The 21,328-nt window shown below is 33.6% G+C and overlaps 1 protein-coding gene across 1 annotated transcript in view; it reads left to right on the top strand.

The window, feature by feature from the left end:
• Window positions 1-18,398: 18,398 nt before the first annotated feature.
• The window catches only part of LOC134251436 (uncharacterized), a gene marked incomplete at its 3' end in the record, with an annotated part of 63,643 nt that continues 60,713 nt past the window's right edge, over window positions 18,399-21,328 (top strand). Inside the window, exon 1 of the mRNA XM_062733857.1 lies at window positions 18,399-18,911. Within this exon, the coding sequence (XP_062589841.1) occupies window positions 18,453-18,911 (459 nt within the window). The remainder of the gene's footprint in view (window positions 18,912-21,328) is intronic.

Here is a 21,328-nt window from a genome sequence, read left to right as displayed (position 1 = left end):
CTCCTCGTATGCACAAGATTCTTTATTGGTGAAATTTAGAATTTCTTCATTTAAATTGAGGTATGTTCCACCACTGTCACAATATCTTGAACATTCCTGATATCTTAAGGTATGAGAATTTCTTTAAATTAGACATACATGTCAATCCTTCTCGGACCTTCAAATGAAAACGATAACTTATAGTACCAAACAAGTCCCAAAAAAGCTAGTACCACGGTATTTCATAAACCAGAAGAAGCATCGAAATGAGAAAAGATAGTCCGTACATCGATAAAAACAATGAAACCAAGTATATTTTAAATTTGAAAGATTTAATTTTGCAAGTGGAGAATTACCTATGCCATTGACCGAGGACTTCTGTTTGATTTCTTCAAAGGCTAAAATGTCTTCTTTGTCCTTATTTGGGACTCTTTTCTCGAAACCACATGGTTCTTTATTGGTGAAATCTAGAACTTCTCCTTTAGAGTCAATTTCACGGAGGTATTGAATCGTTCCAACACTATCATAACTTGTTAAACATTCCTGATATCCTAAAACAAAGTACAACAGACAATACAGTTGCTTTTACATATTACCAAAGCAAGATAAAAATAATTTGTTTTTGTTGCACGTTTTTATTAATGTGGATGATATGTTATCCATTATGTCGTAGTCCAAATTTTGCAAATTTTGCAAAGAATAATTTTCGGTAGACCATGACGCCCATTATGCAATGTTAGAGTGTCTTTCTATTTCAAAGCAATACAATCTATTAAGTGATGTGACTTCAGACAATAACCTGGTGACCGGATACTGTCTGCACCTTGTTGCTGTGAAACATACATTTCTCAACTATTCTTGAACTGCACTGAATGACTCATTTTCTAAGGTATACATTCTTACCGAAGAAACCCTGCTCCTTCTTGAAAACATGATTTTTGTCTACAATGAAATTAAATTATAAATTATAAATAAACTTTAACTTCGTTCAATGATAGAAATTAAGATAGGAAATGCTTATTTTCTTTGATCATAGGTTAATAATTGCTTAAATGGATTTTGTTCTTACCATTTATATCTGGTATCTCTATTTTTGACGGGAACATGAATTACCTGTAATATTCATTTAAAGAAAATTGTATACAAACATGTACATCAATTATAATTTTATGGAACTTTGATAAATGCACTTTCTTACTTAGATAATTGGTTTATCAAGTCTATCATAAATGATAGCAGAATGTTTCAATTATATTTGTTTCCATTTGTGTTAAACAAAGAGATAAGAAGGTAGAAAGTATTACAAATAAAATGATACATTTATCGTCCAATTTTTTAGTTTACCTGAGTCACTCAGGTGACCTATTGCCATCCGTGTTTGTCCGTCGGCGTCCGTCGTCCGTCGTTCGTCGTCCGTCGTGTGTTAACATTTGAACATTTTCAGCTTCTTCTCTGAAACCGCTAAACCAAATTCAACCAAATTTTGTATACAGCATCTCTGGGTAAAGGGAAACAAAAATTGTGAATTTCATGGTCCCTGCCCCCCTGGGGCCTGAGGGGTGGGGCCAAAACCACTAAAATTAATGCAATCTTTAAAAATCTTCTTCTTTATTCTTGGACATCAAGCAGTCAAACTGTTTGCATGATTGTAATCAGCAATGAGTCCTCTACCAAAATTGTGAAATTTATGGCCCTGGGATCAGGGGTTCTAGTGCTAGGGCGGGGCTAAATAAGTAGGTTAAGTGAAAATGCATTATTTCTTTTAAAATCTTCTTCTCTGCTCCTAGATATTAAATAAACCAACTAAGTACATAGTTATGATGAGCAAGAGTGCCTTGTGGCAACGCACTTTGAAAAAATTACGCACTTTGAAAAAATTTTTCAAAGTGCGTTAAATTTTGGGACCAGGTTAACGCACTTTGAAAAAATAATTTTTTTTTCAAAGTGCGTTAATATCGACCATATTAACGCACTTTGAAAAAAAAAATTCTGCATGGCTAAGTCAATATTCCTACAAATCTTAGGTATGATAAATTATCATTTGAACCCGATTTGATACTTTTTGTCCCCCGCTTGAAAAGTGGGAGATATTAATTTGGGTCTATCTGTCAGTCCGTCCATCCGTCTTTCTGTAACGCTTTCGTTTCCACACGATATCTCGCCAACCCTTTGAACATTTGCAATGAAATTTAACATAACAGAATCCATGTGGCCTTACGAAGACACCTTTTGAATTTGGGGTCAAAAGGTCAACATTCAATGTCGTAAAGAACTACGATCGATAGTATTGTTCTTCCGCCTATCTCTTAGTCAATTCTCAAAAGTATTGGAATGATTCTAAAAAAATTTTTTAGATATTTATATGAATTTTCATAAAACCTTACTTATTTGGGATACCAAAGAGAAATAACTCTATAATTTTGGCAAAACTTGGTATCAAATTAGCATCGAAAAGCAGACAGGTACTGTAGATTCCTTAATATAAGCGAGGAATTAATTTCTGCGTAATTTCGCGAGAAGTATCACTCGCGAAAAAAATATAATTCGCTTTTATTTTTCTGGTACGTAAATCTATGTAAAATCTGTTCATTAACCGTTCATTTGCGAATTATAATTTTAGCGATTTGACGTTTGAGAGCCAGTTCGCGATAAAAACACTCGCGAAAAATAAGGAATTTACAGCTAGTAATTAATATTCTGATTTTCCTGAAAATGAAAATAGACTTTGAGATTTAAAAGAACAAAATTTCGATTTACTACAGACTTCCTGTGCTTATACTGTATTTAGAATGCTCTTGCTCTTTTTTTTCAAATATCATTGACACTTAAAGTAACGAGTTATAGAAATTTATTTATTTATTTTACCAGATTTATATAGCACTTTTTTCATAGACATGTTCAAGAGTGCTTTACAACAAACAAGATATAGCAAATACAATACAGTGTTTCAAATCGAAATTAAAAACAATAACTCTACCTAAGAATAACATAGACAAATATATATTTAAAATTACCAGTCGTAAAAATCTAATAAGACTATCAAAATTAATTAAGCACAGATATAACATAAAATAAGATTAAGGCTACTTAATACAAGTTTCGATGAGTTTGTAATTAAAAATTTATATTACTTTAAAATAGAAAATTTTAAGAACGATTAAAAATTAGGTTATAAAGTTTACATGAAAAAAACATAGCAGAAAGTAAAAACTTAAAAATATCACATTTTAGCACCACTTCCTACTCAATATATCCAATGTCTTTTGATTGTTAATACCTCCAGTTACTCAACATAATAGGAGCGGAAAAGATGTGTTTTAAGCTGTCTTTTGAAAGCGTTAAGTGTCTGGGCGTTTCTGACTGACTCTGGCAGTGCGTTCCATAACCTTGGTGCAGCATGGCTAAAACTACGGTTTCCAAATGTCACAGTTCTGGTACGTGGTACTACAAGTGTTAAAGAACTGCTAGAACGAAGGTCTCTAGCTGGTCGGTACACACACAATAAGTCTATAATGTATTGTGGGCACTGTCCATGGAGAGACTTGTAAGTGTACAGTAGAACCTTGTAATCAATCCGTTGACATATTGGTAGCCAATGAAGTTCCTTGAGCACTGGTGTTATATGGTCATGACGAGGAGTTTTTGTGATGATTCTGGCAGCTGTGTTCTGAACTCGTTGTAGTTTATTCACTGTCAATTTTGGAATACCGAAGAGCAACGAATTACAATAATCAAGCTTTGATGTTACTAGACAATTAACTAATGTTTTTGTGGCATGTGAGTGAGTGAAAATCAACCACCATAGCACAGGATTACCTGTTGGATTATAATGACTATTGTTCTGTGCCCATTGTTGGAATACACCCGTGAAGAATTGTATACAATAGGCAGATTTTCTAAAGGGCCGTACATACTGGACAAAGAAACAGTTCATAGGATAAAGGATTTAGGTGTATATGGCTATAGGGGTAAAAGTAGTGGAGAATCAAAACCTGTTGTGAAAATAAAACCTGAGGGTGTAAACCTAACAAACATTATAACTGTACCTCAAGTAATTGAACCAATAATGTGTCGAATGGCTAGAGATAACTGCTTGTGTGTAGAGAGACACATTAACCATGACAATCTTGTAAACATAAACTTTACCAAAAACAATGACCCAACTGTTCAATCACAAAATAGAAAACTCCATGTTTGCTCATTTAATGTCAGATCAATTAGAAACAAAACTGCCTCTCTTTGTGACTACATTGTGTCCAACAACTTTGACGTAGTGGCCCTCACAGAAACATGGCTTGGTACCAGTAATGACAAGATATGTATAAATGAACTTGTTCCTGAAGGTTATACCATCAAACATGTTAGCAGAGGGTCATCAAAGCGTGGAGGTGGTGTAGCACTCATATACAAACGTTCAATAACTGTTAAACGAGTTACATCCAATCACTCATTCTCACAATTTGAACTACTAGACTGTACATTAGAAATAAATGGATTTATCCTACAGTTAGCTACAGTGTATAGACCCCCTCCTTCAAAAGAAAACGGACTAAAGACCAACGTATTTCTAGAAGAAGAATGGCCTACATTTCTATCTGAGTATACAGTCACAGACAAAGAAATAATCATTGTTGGTGATCTTAACGTTCACCTTGATGTTCCCACCGACCGTGACACAATAACTTTTAACAGTATCCTTGAATCAAATGGCATGAAACAGCTTGTGAATGAACCCACACATATCTGTGGACATACACTAGACGTTATCATAACTAGAGACACCAGTAACATTCTATCCAGTATTCTTGTTACCGATCCCGGACTCTGTGATCATGCGGGAAATATAAAAAAAGACCATTTTGCCGTTACATTTACCGCTAATGTTACCAAACCACCACTAGTTCGAAAAGCAGTGACATATAGAAAACTAAAATCGATCGATGTTGACTTATTTAAACAGGATATAGATAACATTGACTGGGACAATGCATCAAGTACTAACGTGGATAAGATGGCCCAAGTGTATACTGATGAACTAACAAAACTCGTTGACAAACATGCGCCTGTCCAGTCCAAGACTATCACACTTCGTCCTCAGTCCCCTTGGTTTGATGATGATCTACATTCAGCTAAACATCTCAAACGAAAGTTGGAACGCAAGTGGAGAGATACTAAATTAACCATTGACCATCAAATCTACAGAAATCAGTGCATAGTCTATAACATCATGTTGCATGAAGCCCGTACAAAATACTACGCAAACAAGGTAGAAGAGTCAGGCCGTGATACCAAGAGCTTGTTTAAACTCACAAAACATCTCCTTGGTGGTAACAGTGATAACAATGTGCTTCCCTCTGGTTCCACGCCGAAAGAAACAGCTCAGAACCTAAGTAACTTTTTCACATCAAAGATTGAAAACATTCGTGATGAAATCAGATCTAATCAGACCGGTGATGCAAAGGAACATAAATTAGAACCGCAAACGAACTCTAAACTTTTAAACTTTCTACCTGCCTCGCAAGAAGAAGTTAGAAAAATCATTCAAAGTTCGCCCAACAAATCATGTGAACTGGACCCCATACCAACATGGCTTCTTAAATCATGTCTTGACAAACTTCTGCCTGTAATCACAAACATCATCAATGAATCATTCAGTTCTTGCCATGTACCAACGGAGTTTAAAAGTGCTGTTATAAGACCTCATCTGAAGAAACCGGATTTAGACCCTAACGTACTGAAAAACTACAGACCCGTTTCTAACCTCCCGTTTGTATCAAAGGTTTTAGAAAAAGTTGTAGATAAACGTATCGGTGACCATCTAGCTGAAAACAGTTTACATGAACCACATCAATCTGCATACAGGAAACTTCATTCCACAGAAACAGCCTTACTCAAAGTGCATAACGATATCCTTCAGTCACTAGATAATAACTGTGTCACTGTTCTTGTGTTGCTTGACCTGTCAGCAGCATTTGATACGATAGATCATACCACACTACTGAGCCGTTTGGAAAACCTCTACGGAATCAAAGATAACGCCCTTTCCTGGATTTCAGCGTACCTTAATGGTAGACAACAAACTGTTTGTGTTGAAGGAGAGCTATCCGATCCAGTTACTATGAATTTTGGTGTTCCACAGGGATCCGTATTGGGGCCGAAATACTTTACAATGTATACCAAGCCAGTAGGTGCTATCTGTGGTAAACATGGTCTAATGCATCACTTTTATGCTGATGATTCACAACTGTACATTTCCTTTAAACCCATAGACATTGTGTCAAAATCTGAAGCAATAAACCGCGTAGAGTCCTGTCTAACGGAAATCATTATGTGGATGAATGGAAACATGCTAAAACTGAACGCTGAGAAAACAGAAGTGATGTTGTTTTCTTCCAAAAACAATCTCAAACATGTAGAAAATATGACTATAACGGTTGGTAAGACATCTATTTCAGCATCAAATGACAGCATCAGAAATCTTGGTGCTCACTTCACACCACAAATGGACATGTAGAAACACGTCAACACTGTCTGTAGATCTGCCTACCACCAGCTGAGAAACATCGGACGCATACGGAAATACCTTAGAAATAGATATATCTGGGTGGTAATGATAAAGAGTGGAGCTGATAGACCTTAATTCAGCCAGTCTTTTCTTCGTTTTCCGTTTCTTGGTTTTCTTCAATCCATCAGTTTTTAGAAAGAAACACATCAAAGTAAGGGCACCGCAAAGCGGAGCATTCCTTCCCAAAAAAGCATGTTCAGAAAATCATTTCACATCGATCCCGATACAAATTACGTCAATTCCACACAGAAAAAACTAACATACACATAAAGTAGTAACACACATAATCGCATCACTATATCCCATCATACGTTGCGAGGGGATAATACTGTTGTCTATTTCTAAAATATGAGTCTAATTCCTTTTGTTTCATGAAATTTTTTTCAAAGTGCGTTAAATGTTCACATGGTGTAAAATTATGATGTACAGTTTTAACGCACTTTGAAAAAAAATTTCAAAGTGCGTTGATTTGGTCCGAAATTCAACGCACTTTGAAAAAATTTTTCAAAGTGCGTTAACCTGGTCCCAAAACTTAACGCACTTTGAAAAATTTTTTCAAAGTGCGTAATTTTTCAAAGTGCGTTGTAACAACGCCTCTACCAAAATTGTGAATTTTATGGCCCCAGGGTCAGGGGTTCTGGTGTTAGGGCGGGACTCTATTGATTATATAATGAAAATACATGAATTCTTTGAAAATCTTCTTCTCTGCTCCTGGGTATTAAATAAACTAACTAAGTACAAAGTTATGATGAGCAAGAGTGCCTCTACCAAAATTGTGATTTTTATGGCCCCAGGGTCAGGGGTTCTTGTTTTAGGGTGGGGCTCTAATGATTATATAGTGAAATGCATGAATTCTTCGAACATCTTATCCTTTGCTCCTGGTTAATATGCTATTGATCTAATTACATATTAAAGGCCAGGATTTATTTTATTTTCAGTTTTACAAACCCTCCGCTCAAGGTTTTTAATTTTTATGAAAAAAATATTAATAAAAAAATTTTTCTTTCCGATGTCAAATTTGAGTCGGAATCGAGATTTCAAATTTACGAACTCGCACTTCCGGTTTTACGATGAAACGGCGGGTAAATGAAGCTAGATCTGAGAAGATAGCTTGGTTTAGTGTAAAATTCATCGATAAGACTGCCATTCAAAACGTTTCACGCGTTCAAAGGACAAATAAAATGCTGACGACTTTGTTGCACAATGACATGCTGGTGAGATAATTATGTATTCGTTTCAAAAGTATCTGTCTGTAAATTATTTTCCTCCCCCAGGTTTTAAACTGCCCGTGGTAGCTATTGCATATTGCCAGCGACATTGTTTAGGTCTCTGTTATAGCTTACAGTCTAAATTCATTCTTCAGAAAAGGGTTGCTTATGCATCAGATGTAATGAATAAAACTATGGGAGAAGTTAAGTCCATTTGAGGAAGAAATAAACAATAACCTGAAGAAATATAAAATAATTCAACTATTAAAAGGCAAGAATATACAAATATATACAGGCATGTAGTATCATTCGTATCAGCCAGAAAAATTATTTTACAATTAATTCAAAAAATGTTCACCCTACTCCCCAATACTCTTTGTCTGTTTTATGATATGAATTATAATTTTAGGCATCAAGTAAATTTTAGAACAATGTCTACACATTCACCTAACACATATTAAAAAAATGAAGATATATTGAAAGACTTTTAAAGAATTGATTATTTAAAATATATTTTGATCAACATGACAAAATTTATATAACTTGCCCAAACTGGCAGATGATGAAATAAGCAATTAAATGTTCTACTTTCCTATTTGTAAGCATTATGTGGCCAGTGGTAAGGAGCCTATTAGGATAGCATAAAAAAGAATGTACAAATGTTAATAATTGATTTATCAAAATTTTTTTTTTATTTCCTTCTCCTTCGGGACTTTTTTATTCTCATGTTCATAACTAAACCTAAACATAAAAAAATGCTGACCTTATAATGAAGAAAGAGGCCTCTTTCAAAATAGATAATTTCAGGGCCGCTGGGTCAGGGGTACCAGGGGGGTACTTTGACTAAAAATAAATTAATGCTTTGAAATCTGCCCTTTGATAAGCAGTGGTGCCTCTTTCAAAATTTGTGAATTTCATGGCTTTTGGATTAAAACACGAACCAAATACAATCGCTGAAAAGTTGTTACATGATACTCAGGTGACCAATAATGCCCGTGGGCCTCTTGTTTATTCTCTTATCCATAATCGATTTCTAGAATTCAAACTTGCATTTATAAAGTTACTGAACTCGGATACATTTTCAACAAGCAGTTTTTGAAATGAAATGTATAAAAAAAAAACATATAACTAGATGCTGTCATGAGACAGTAATACCCGCACTAATGTGTTTGCCTCTAAATACACACTTCTACATATTGGGCAGCTTTCCAAGGAAAAAGTCAAAATAATTCTATAATTTACACAGAACATGTATTCGTCAAATTGAGTATGAAATTCTCAGACCCTGTGACCCTGTGACCTATGACTCAGAACCTCTTATATGTATTTTACATGCTTAATCCATTACCAGTTTGAATCTAATTAATGATGTAAATTATATTTTGATAAATGTTTTGCTCATAATAGGACCTTTTTAGATTTACTAATCTCCCCCCCCCCTCGACACCACAAATGTTAACATGTATACACCTTTGGAAAAATTTCTACATCACATTGGGTTGCGTCACCCATATTATCATATTTTTAGATTAAACAGCAGTCGGCACACCTCAGCCGATTCCCACTTCATCTGATAAGGTGACGGAATCGACGAAGATTTGCCGAATGGTACAGCAACAACACATGCTGCAGTCTGGTGTGCATTGGATTAATTCATTTTGTGTTATAATTGGATTATATTTCATGAAGTTAACAAGACCTATGACAGTTGGTAAGTACAAGTTTAAGTATAGTGGGGGTAAAATAAGCTCAAACGATTAGGTTAAAGTTCAAAAAGGGTCAGAGTTCATCGCATGCCACACTAGACGAATTTCATATTGCGAAGTTATCTCCCGTTGTCGATGTGATATTGTTACTGCCAATACTGGTGCAGATCCAGAATTTTTATTTTCGGGAGTGGGGAGAGGGGTTCACATCTCAGTCAAAAAAATCCAGCCCAGAATTTCCTGACAAGCAGGAAAAAAAAACTGAAAACAAATAAACAAAAAAAAAAACAATGATAGTGGGGTCAATGTTTTCTAAGTTAGGGGAAGGATGTCCAAAGTCATTTTTTATTTGCTTCTATATATATATATATATATTTAGTCTATATATATTTAGTCTTGTTTAAATAACAAAGCAAATTCCAGGGGGGGGGGGGGGTCCAATCTCCCTAGCCACTCCCTGTCCCTGACATAACAATCTATTTTGTGATTCCAATTAAATAGTAGATTTTTTCCCTTTTTCCCTAATTATACACATTTTGTTTCTTGTGTTTATATTATGTCTTCTAGTGTCTATTTGTCTGCAGAAACTTTAACCTTGCCCATAAGTTTTAAGTGGGATGGGCTATACACATGGTTTCTACAAACATAGGTTTATTTCTTGTGACAAGACCTTTCATTTTGACCTCTTGATCGCTTGACCTAGGATTTTTACACATTTTTACAAGAAAAATAACAAACTTTAAATTTGGCCTAAATTTTGATCAGTAGGTGCTAGGGCTTTCATGCTTAACATGTGTATTCATTGTGAACTGTCAACAGGTATAAATATGTTTGACCTTGACCCTAGAGTTTGAACCACTTAAAAAAAACTTTAACCTTAGCAATTAACTTTTGAACAGGAAGTACTAGGGATTACTTATTTCACATGTATATTCCTTGTGACAAGACTTTCTTCTGATACCAACAATTTGAACCATTTGACCTTGACCTTTGAGTTTGACATATATTTGAGAAACTTCAACCTTCGCCATAGGCTTCCATACAGGAGCATCAGTGTTTCACAAACATCTCTTGTCTTCATTATTATTTGGTGGTGTCTCATATGAGGGAAAGATTCCCGAGAGAGATGCATTCACAACAAACAAACAAATTATTAAAGAAGATATAAAACATGAATATGTTGGTCATGCATATCTCTGCAAGAAAAAAACAGCTTTTCAAATACTGTAACCATATTGTAACCCTTTCAAAACACTCGTTTGAGTTTTTCTGGTCTGTTGTGACGTGTCGTCCATCTGATTGTCTGAAAACTTTTTACATTTTTAACTTCTCTAGAACCACTGGGCCAATTTTACCCAATTCATATAGAAATATGTACATTTGTATGTCAGACTGTCCATCTGTCTCAATAAATTTAACCTTGGTCATCACGGTCATATCAACTGAATGAGAAGAGACAAGGCATTCATATTAAACTTATGTACTAGTATTCACCTGTGAGAATGGCATGTTTTTTTTTTACATGTGACCTAGAAGTTTGACCTATTAGCAGAAAAGATAAATTGTTATAAATTCATCATTTTGAAAGAGAAAAGTTAGGGCATTCATATTATAATGCATGTATATTATTACCTGTGATAAGACCTTTCCAAATAAATCATGACTAGCAACTCTGTGACCTTGACCTTGAAGCCTAACCTACATTTCAAAAATGTTGCATTTGCTTATAACTTTTGATTGAGAAGAGATATGACTCTCACATATTTGACACGTACATTAATTACTCATAAGAATTCAAGATGATTCCCAGCATGCGATGCTTTTTTATCCGTTGATGCTTTACCTAATTTTCAAAATATTTAACTCTCCTAAAAGATGATTAAGCTTCTGAGTAATATTAAGGAGGACTTAGGGAATACAGGGCTTTTTGCTTAAAAAACGTAATTTTACCACCCCCATTTCACCCCCCGGGGCAAAATCAAAATTCCGAAAACTCACTGCACATCTATATATCACCACCAACCATCTCCCAAAAGAAGATTAGGCTACTGTGTAAAATGTAAAGGAGTTCAGGGAAAACGGGGCTTTTTGCATAAAAAACGTCATTTTTCGACCCCCATTTGACCCCCTGGGGCAAAATCAAAATTCTGAAACTTTACTGCACATCTACATGACATCACCAACCATCTCCCAAAAGAAGATTAGACTACTGTGTAAAATGTAGGAGGAGTTCAGGGAAGACGGGGCTTTTTGCATAAAAAACGTCATTTTTCGACCCCATTTTACCCCCCGGGGCAAAATCAAAATTCCAATACCTTAATGCACATCTACATGATACCACCAACCATCTCCCAAAAGATGATTAGGCTACTGTGTAAAATGTAGGAGGAGTTCCGGGAAGACGGGGCTTTTTGCATAAAAAACGTCATTTTTCGACCCCCATTTGACCCCCCGGGGCAAAATCAAAATTCCAAAACCTTACTGCACATCTACATGACACCACCAACCATCTCCTTAAAGATGATTAGGCTACTGTGTAAAATGTAGGAGGAGTTCAGGGAAGACGGGGCTTTTTGCATAAAAAACGTCATTTTTCTACCCCCATTTGACCCCCGGGGCAAAATCAAAATTCCGAAACTTTACTGCACATCTACATGACACCACCAACCATCTCCCAAAAGATGATTAGGCTACTGTGTAAAATGTAGGAGGAGTTCCGGGAAGAAAAGTGTGACAGTCGGACGGACGGACACACGGACGGACGGACATGAGTAACAACAATATACCCGAACTTTCTTTAGAAAGTGCGGGTATAAAAACAAAGTAAACTATATTTAAAAGAGAAAATTTTCTTCTTTTGCACAAGTATCTCATTTGCAAAAAGAAAATACGGGTGTAATTTGTAGTTTTGGTACTTTGTATGGTAAAACTGACTTAATTGAAAAAATATTATATTCCGCATACATTAAAAAATTTGCTTGTGCCATATATTAAATCGATATGCACCACTATTTTAGATTAAAATTATTGTAAGCGTTGTTTTATTTTATAAACAGAAATGGTATTCCCGATAAATACTATCTGACGTGTCGATATTTTTAAATGCAGAGGTACGATATATATACGTGAAAATATTGTACTGATCAATACAACACATTTAAATATTATCAACAACATCTTCTTTATACTGTAATTGATTAATAATTAACTCTGTTATACAGTTTAAATACAATAACCCCATTACCTTTTTAATTCTATCCAGGAGCACCCCCTTCAATTGTTTAAATAAGTAATGCCACGTGATTTTTCAAGTTCATTCATTCACTCAACATCATTTTAAAATACATTGTACATGAGGACAATGAAAAGATATTTACAGATAGAAATTCAGGTCAAAAGTACAGGTATATGATATAATAATCAAAAAATATATAAGGAGAGAGGGGAAAAAGAGAAAGAATATACATATCATACATTCAATAATGAATTAAATGAGGAAAAACTCATAGAGGAAAGACTTAATCATATACTTTTAATATAACATACAGAGGTTTCGCAATGTCTTACCATCTTGTTTTGTCATTGAGAAAATTTAACTTTATTTGGTCTAGTAAAGTAGTATTCGTTAATAGACTTTTCCTAATGTTTGACAATGCAGCACAGTGTACATTTAAGTATAAAAAGGAATTCATCGGTAAACGTTTAGCATTACAAAGTGTACAAAATATTTCATTTAAATGGAAAACATGCCCATTTTCCCAGCTCAACTGGTGGACGGTAATTTGTAGTACGGAATTTGACAAGTATTTTTTTTTTATTTTAACGTATTTACACAATACCATTAGATGAACTATTAATATCAGATGGCCATTTTTGTATCAATTGATCATGTAATTTTTGCTTAACAGCAGTTGTAACCCAGTCTAGATCAAGATTAGAACAAAACTGTAAAATTTATTCTAAATATTCGAAAGTCAACATGAATCAAAAATACCACGCACGAACACAGTCAATCCAAAGATTCTTACCAATTTCAGATTGTGAATTAGCAATTAAATAATTATATAATATACATGAAGTTTTCTTTCCTAGGCTATTCCTTAATTTACACAAGTACAAGACAATTCTGGAATATATAAGGACAAATAATTGGAAGTATGAAAAACGTCAGTCACCATTTGACTCAATGGTAAATTGTTTTTGCTGAAAAGGTCATTGTATCGACCATAAAACTTACGAAATGATGACTTTAAACGAGACTGCTGATATTCTTGTTTCATCAACTTGTTAGTTAATAAATCAGAAATTTAGAAATTGTTCATACGTAGAGCATCCTCTTGCGTGTAGAATCAGCTGAGATATTTAAACTCCGTATGCAGGTGACGAAGATCTATTGCTGCATAAGTAAGGGAAGTTGACGATAGAAAAGTTAAATTCATCACGTTTACCATAGAACTTGGTTGTAAGATTACCATGAATGTCTTTTTCAAGTAAAATTTCGAAGTTGAAGGCCACAGCAAGTGTTTACTTCTTTACTCCTTTTCCTTCTTTCATCGCAAGATCTTTTTACATATTCTGCTTCATATGAATACAAGAATTGGTTTGCTAATAACGGCGCGCAATTGGTACCCATGGAAATTCCAATAGTTTGTTGGAAGACCTGGTCTCTAAAAATAACATAGATATTGTCAATCAGAAACTCAAGCATCCTTTGATGTCAAATTCAGAGTACTTGTATGTACAATCCCAATGCTTTTTAACAAAATATTTTTTTCAAATGACAAATAAAGAGGTACGTAAATTAACGAGTTCCATTTTATTGCAAAGCAGATGTCAATAATATCAAAAAGCCTGGACTTTAATTTATCGTGAGGAATGGTTGTGTATAAAGTTGAAAAGTCAAGTTTTCACGCTGTTGATTTTGGTAAAATCTTGAGATTTCAAATTGTTCAAAAGTTCTTAGGAATTTTTAAGTATCCACAACTGATTTAAATCACTTCTTGAATATATTGTTGCACAGTACTCTTGAAGTTTTTCCTTCACTACTGTCAATATCCTAGTCAGGAGTAAAGAAGGAGGCTTGATTGAACATTTACTGGAACCCGCTAGGTATCTTTGTTTGTAAGGATTTTTATGAAGTTTCGGAATCCAATATATATATGGTAATTCAAAATTATTTTGGTTCTTTGGAATATTAAAAACATTCAAAACTAACATATGATTTTGAAGAATTTCCTCCTTAGAAAGGGAACAAAGAGCATAAGTTGGATTACACTTTTAAAATTAAATCCAAGTTCTTCTAAAATACAATTTAGATAATGAGCCTTACAAATACAATATTGTTACCTGCTTTTTCAGCAGGGACCAGTAGGTGCTGCTCATGTAATCTATCTAATTTGCTTTTTTTTTTACTTCTAGATTATTGAATACAAAAGGATATATGGTTTTCATTTTGCCCTCAGTCTTTTAATACGCCATTTTACCACGGATATGATACATTTAATCCATTCTGACAAAGTGTCAACGTCTTATTTTTCACATTTCATTTTTGATATTGATACAAGTATGTTTGCTGATGACACTACAATGCATTTTCATGGTAACAGTATTTGGCGTATTGAAACAAGGACCTATATATGTCCCTTATTGAAACAACTCTCAATCACGACCTCTATCAAATACAAAAGTGGTGTCAAACAAAATCAGATTACTTATATTACGGAATGAATTTAAAAGCTACCCATTTTATACGGTACAAACTGGGTTGGAATATTTTTTCCTTTTTATAAACCGCGATTTTATACCGTATAAAATGGGTATCTATTAAATTCATTCCTTATAATTTAATTTTCTTTCATTTGGTATAAGAAAGAAAATGATCGTTTTTAAAAAATGACTTCAATTTGTACAAAATTTGAATGTAACATCAGGCGGATTAATGCGTTTTTGACGCAAGTCATTGAGACATAAAATTAAATTATATAATAATAAAACAAAGTGTATATTAATGGGAACAAAACAAAAGAAAACGTTAATCTTCATTTACAACTTTTCGGTCATCTCCTTGAAAATGTAGAAGTGGAGAAATTATTGGGTGTTTACATTGATCATAATCTTCAATATACTTGTCATGTAGATGCAGTTTGCAAAACTCTTGCATATAAATTATTTACTTTACAAAAAATTTAGAAGTTTCTTCCAATGCATACTAGAAAAATATTTTATAATATTTTTATTCTGCCAACAATTTTGTATAGTCTATCTATTTGATGCAACTGAATATAATCTATAGATTACAAAAACGAGCAGCTAGGATTATTTTAAATGAAAAATATGATAAACCTTCAATGCCTATTTTGTCATTGAAGAATTGCTACTTTAACAAATTTACTCACAAAAAATTGAGTTGCCTTATACCAGGCATTTGTGCGAGATACCAGAGGATAGCATTTCTTATATAATCCTTCATGGAAAAAAATTAGTTTGCCAAAATCACATTGTAAGTGTTTCAATTTTTAAAAACAATTAAAAACCGATTTAGAAATCAGAAAATAACTAAACTTTTTTTTATGTTTTTCAAATATTATGAAGATACACAAAACAGATATTTGAGAATGTAGCATCTGACCTTAAAAATTATTTATTTACAATATTCATTGGTTATTATCTGGAATGAGTTACCTATTAGTATCAGGAAATCACAATTCCTTGCAATATATTAAAGAACTTTGAAAAAAAATAAACTTTCAATCACATTTGTTTCTTAAATCCCACTCCAATCCACCCCATAAGGTAGATAATGGGATAATTTGCATCATGTCTTAAACAGCTTCATGAAATTTTTGTCTGCTGTTGGGTTTTCTTTATCATTTCAGGTTTTGACTTGTGTAGTCACGTCACTTGAAGATTTTCGTCGTGGTATTCCATTGGTCTGTGTATGCTATTATTTTGATTGTGTGTTTACCCTTGCTCGATGAGTTCCAGCTTGACATTCCATTGAATTAGCTTAAACTTTCTTTGTCATCTCAAGTGTCAGTTTGCGCTAAGCCATAAAACTGACGCTATAATTCATTGTGCTGCCGCTGCTTAAAACAAATTCATTTACTGTGAAAATGCGTGCTGCATTTAACAAATTCATGAACTGGTCTGCTTTGCTTGCTTAAAACAAAATCAGTTGCTGTGCAAAATGAGTACTGCTTTCAACAAATTTCATGAATTGCTTTGTTTGCTAAAATATTTTTAGCAAATTTTGCAGTTCATAGCAAAAATTTACTTTAATAGATCTTTTAGACATCCCTTTTAAACTATGCTGAAACTATGGTTTTAGCATTGAAAAACCTTAACTCTTAATTGTTTTATAAGAAATGTTATTTGCTTTTTTCAGACAAAATGAAATTAGTTTTCATTGCAAAGAATTGTTTTATGGTTTTATATTTCCTGTTAATAACTATTTAATATGAATGTCTCGAAAAGAGTGCGCATAGAAAGGCTCGATAGACAATTCGTTATTTTTTTAATAAAGAAAATATTTATGAAAATAAAACACATAATCTGTGTATATTTTATAAAGCAATGGTTAAATTCTTCATATAACAAGTCACAAGTAGGGGGAACATATTTAGTTTTGTTGGTCTATGATATCTTACTTGTCTGTGTGGTTGCCTTTAACTAAGACCTAGGGTTTGTTGGTCTATGATATCTTACTTGTCTGTGTGGTTGCCTTTCAGTAAGATCCGGGGTTTGTTGGTCTATGATATCTTACTTGTCTGTGTGGTTGCCTTTCACTAAGACCCAGGGTTTGTTGGCCTGCATGTATTGATTCCCAAGCCTTGATATACTCAGAATATTTCTGATCGAGTCCCTCAACCTGAAATGAATATGGAGGTATATCTTAAACAGCTTTTTACAAAGAAAACATTTAAATCATTATTCAATATTTTGGTAAAACACCTTCCATTGAATTGTTATCGAAATATCAACAGATGTGATCAATGTAGTGATTCTTTGTACACATCTTCCAGTTTGAAATTTTTAAACAAGATTTTTCAAAATATTATTTTGTAACAGTAGTATCAAAATTTTTGACCTGCGAGTGTTGTAATATATTAATAGTATTACAACTACCCTTATATAGTATTACTACGTGAAAATGCACAAGTTTAATGACTTCACGATTAACATTTAGGATGTCATATGAGAAAAATAATTTGTGTATTCTTACTGCATATAATTCCTATGAATCCGAAAGAATGAATTCAAATCTCTAATATCACTTTCATATTTTAGAAAAATAAAAGGCTTAATTTGTATTGAAACTGAACCTTGTTCTTTATTTGAACAAGCAAAAGAATGACTGACAAGTACATAGAAAGTGCAGAATAATCTAGGTGGTAGTCTGAATCAATCTACCAATGAAGTGCACTAAGGTGATTTAACCTAGAAGAGAACAGGTTAAGGAGAGAAGCAACAAGACACCCACAATTGTGTTTTCAATCGATGACCTAGTTACCTGTCACGAGGATCAGGTACGAGATTTCCGGTTGACAGCACACTCTTCTTTCAGAATATAGTACATAATCATGGCCAGTAAGATAGAAAAGGAAATGCAAATTCCTGGAAATGTGGTTGATTGTCCGATTTGTTTGGAACAGATGAAAACACCAAAATACCTTCCATGCTTGCACACTTTTTGTGAGGTTTGTTTGAATGCGTATATCGAAACTTCGATGGAATCAACAAGTAACGGCAGTCAAAAACTGATTTTGCATGCCCTATTTGTCGGAAAAGTGTAAAACCTCCAAATCAAGATTTACAGGTGAAAGACTGGGCAAAGAATTTTCCTGACAACTATTTACTTTTAACTTTGATGGAAAAATCAGCGATTATAGGTAAAACTATGGGGCGTGTTGGCGTCAAAACAAAACAAGTAAGTCATCGTTTTGGTGCGTAAGCTGCGCACATCCTGTCTGCGCTGATTGCAAAAATGTTCATGACATGTTCAGTGCATTAAAGAATCACAGAATAATCACTCTAGAAGAGTTTAGAAATCAGAACATTTTTTCTGACATTGAATACTATTGTGATCAACACAGTGGTAAAACAGTAGAAGTTTTCTGCGTTGATCACACCAAACTTTGCTTCAGTGTATGTTTTGCAACCAAACATCGTTCTTGTGTTGATGTCAAATCATTAGAAGACATTTCGGAAACGCGGAATACCAAGGAAGATGATATACTTTTAGAGGAGCTTCGTGAATTTATTCAAGACACAATTGAAATGGAAAAGGAATTTCAAAAGATGAAACAGAATCTTAAGCAAGAGAGTGAAGAAACTGTTGAGAAAACAACACAAGAGGTTGAAAAGACGAAAAGGCTTCTCGCAAAAAAACTGGATGAATTTGTCTGTTCCCATGAAAAGGAGGCACAAGAGAAAATAAATGATTTAGAAAACATAGTAAGACAATTTTTCATAACCCTTAGTTACATGTACAAGGATTCACAATGACATTTTGTTAACACTGAAGATCTTTTTATTCTATTAAATACTCTTGCAATGAATAATAATAGCCTGGGACATGCTGTTGTCGTATTTCATGATAAATATTCTTTTTATACACAAGCCAAGGTAATCGTATGCTCGCATAATCTTAATTTAAAACCCCAATAGGTGTGTGCATAGACCATTACAAAACAAATTCTAACCGATCATAAAATACTTACCTGTGACAAAAAATGCAACATTCAACCAAAAAACAATACTTTGTGTGATACATTATGCCATTGGAATGTAGCACAGAAGTTGATAATTACTGTGTAGTAGAATTTTTAGCGTGGATTTAATTTTCGCAATATCAGCGAATATCGCTAAAAACTATTTGCGTTTTACTTGTAATAGCTTCTTTAGTGAGCATTTTTAAATCTTAAATCTTAAATTTTTAAAATTTCTAAGGAGATGTAAATCAGACGTGGATACTAAAAATTTTAATTCTAATCGCTAAAAATATAAAAAAAAAAAAATGAGAAAAAATAGCTAAATTTGCATCTTGCTAAAATTCCCCCAATACGGTATGCATTTGACAGTTCCCCTTACTTAATATACGTGAGAATACAAAAATTAAATGTATTTAGGTTCAACACTTATAAATTCTAACGCAATAATTTACATAAGGGTGAATATAATTGTCACATACATTTAGAGATACCCATCTAACGAGATCTGGAAATGACAGAAAAAATCCGTGGACAACTCAGTGTGTAAATAATGGCCTAACCATTGTTATGAAAAAACGCCTGTCAGCATTTGACTTAATGATTAATTGAAATACGTCGTCGATATATATCTTAATGTCGAGTCAAAGGCCACAACAAGTGTTTTCTTCTTTTCTGGTAAAATATTTTGAACAAACTCTGCTTCATATAAATACAAAAAAAGGTCTGCTAATAACGGGGCGCAATTGGTACCCATGGGTTTTCCAATCGATTGTTGGAAGATCTGGCCTTTATAAACTACATGGATTTATAAAATCAAAAACTTTTTTAGTATCAAGTACTTTTATGTGTAATCAGAATATTTTTTAACAAAGTAATTTTGCAAATGACCAGTGTCAAGGTAAATATATTTACGAGGCCCATTTTTATTAAGCGCTAAGCGCAGCGCAAAGCGCTTTCTGTCGCCGTAAATCTACTTCCATTCGCGATCCAGCGCCACTAAGCAAGTTTTTCTGGTTTTCTAAAAAATGCAACTGGACATCCCCTACTATCTTTCGGCTATTATAGTGTAATATTGAGTTACGCGCAGTTCTAATAATAGAAGTCAAAAGTAGATAAAAATATCATGTACATTGTACGACCATCCACTGTTAGTAGATAAGGGCGGTTCTTGTCATGCCTTTCTGTATATACACTGTTGTTGAACATTTCATTTTAAATCGTGTCGGTACTCATCACATCTTTACTATGTAGCTCTCAATTAATTGCATCTGTGGCGCAAATACTTAATCAAAAACGGTGTATTATAATTTAATGTAATGATCAAATAAGTACATATTTTAAGATGCAGATGCAATTTTGATAAGTATTTAAAATCAAACTGGAATTGAGTTATTCAATAGAAAATTTCGCATAAAATCATTTACAATGTGCTTCCATATATACATTCTATATAACGTATATCCATATAAATTATTTTTTCTTCTTCTAGGCGTAGACCCTACTTTCAGGCAATTCAACTACATGTAAAAACAAGTCTTCTATTATCACCCTTGCACCACGCAGAGAGCTATCAATGAAGTTGATTTTTGCATCTCAGTCTCAATTAATAACAGACTGTCTACACTTTTTGTTGTACTCTTTACTTGTAATATGGGTAAAAATGTGATGTAAATAAATCGGAGTGAAAGCAATTTGCGGCTTACGTACATGTAGGACACATAGCGGCTGTGTTTTTAGCGAATCCCCTCAAAGAAGAAAACTAATTTCTCAGAATATTGTGCTTTGACATTGTGTGTACAGTGCGCAAGATATAGAGAAAAATGCAAAAACTTTAATTAAACTTCCCTAGCAATGGACAGGAATAGCACCGATGAAGTTGAAAATAAATAGTGTAACCGCGGTGACATTTGATTAGGAAACTAGGAATAAATAGTTTATGTAAAGATGTGTGCTTGTTGTCGATTTGACTGCTAAGCAACTTAATGAGGACTACACAATTACATAATTAAACAATGTTGTATACCATCTTGAAGATTTATTGAAACTTGATATATATACCGTATTTTCTATCTTAAGCTGTTGAATATTTATCAAGTAAATAGCAGAAAAATTACGGGCAATCATTTTAAGTATTCCTATACAACTTACAAAACCAACAAT

The sequence above is a fragment of the Saccostrea cucullata genome, unplaced genomic scaffold, assembly GCF_032062105.1.
Source record: "Saccostrea cucullata isolate Sc308-1 unplaced genomic scaffold, CSIRO_AGI_Scuc_v1 ctg3420, whole genome shotgun sequence".
NCBI lineage: Eukaryota > Metazoa > Mollusca > Bivalvia > Ostreida > Ostreidae > Saccostrea > Saccostrea cuccullata.
The sequence above is the reverse complement of the archived record's forward strand: the minus strand, read 5'-3'. Positions and strand labels throughout refer to the sequence as shown.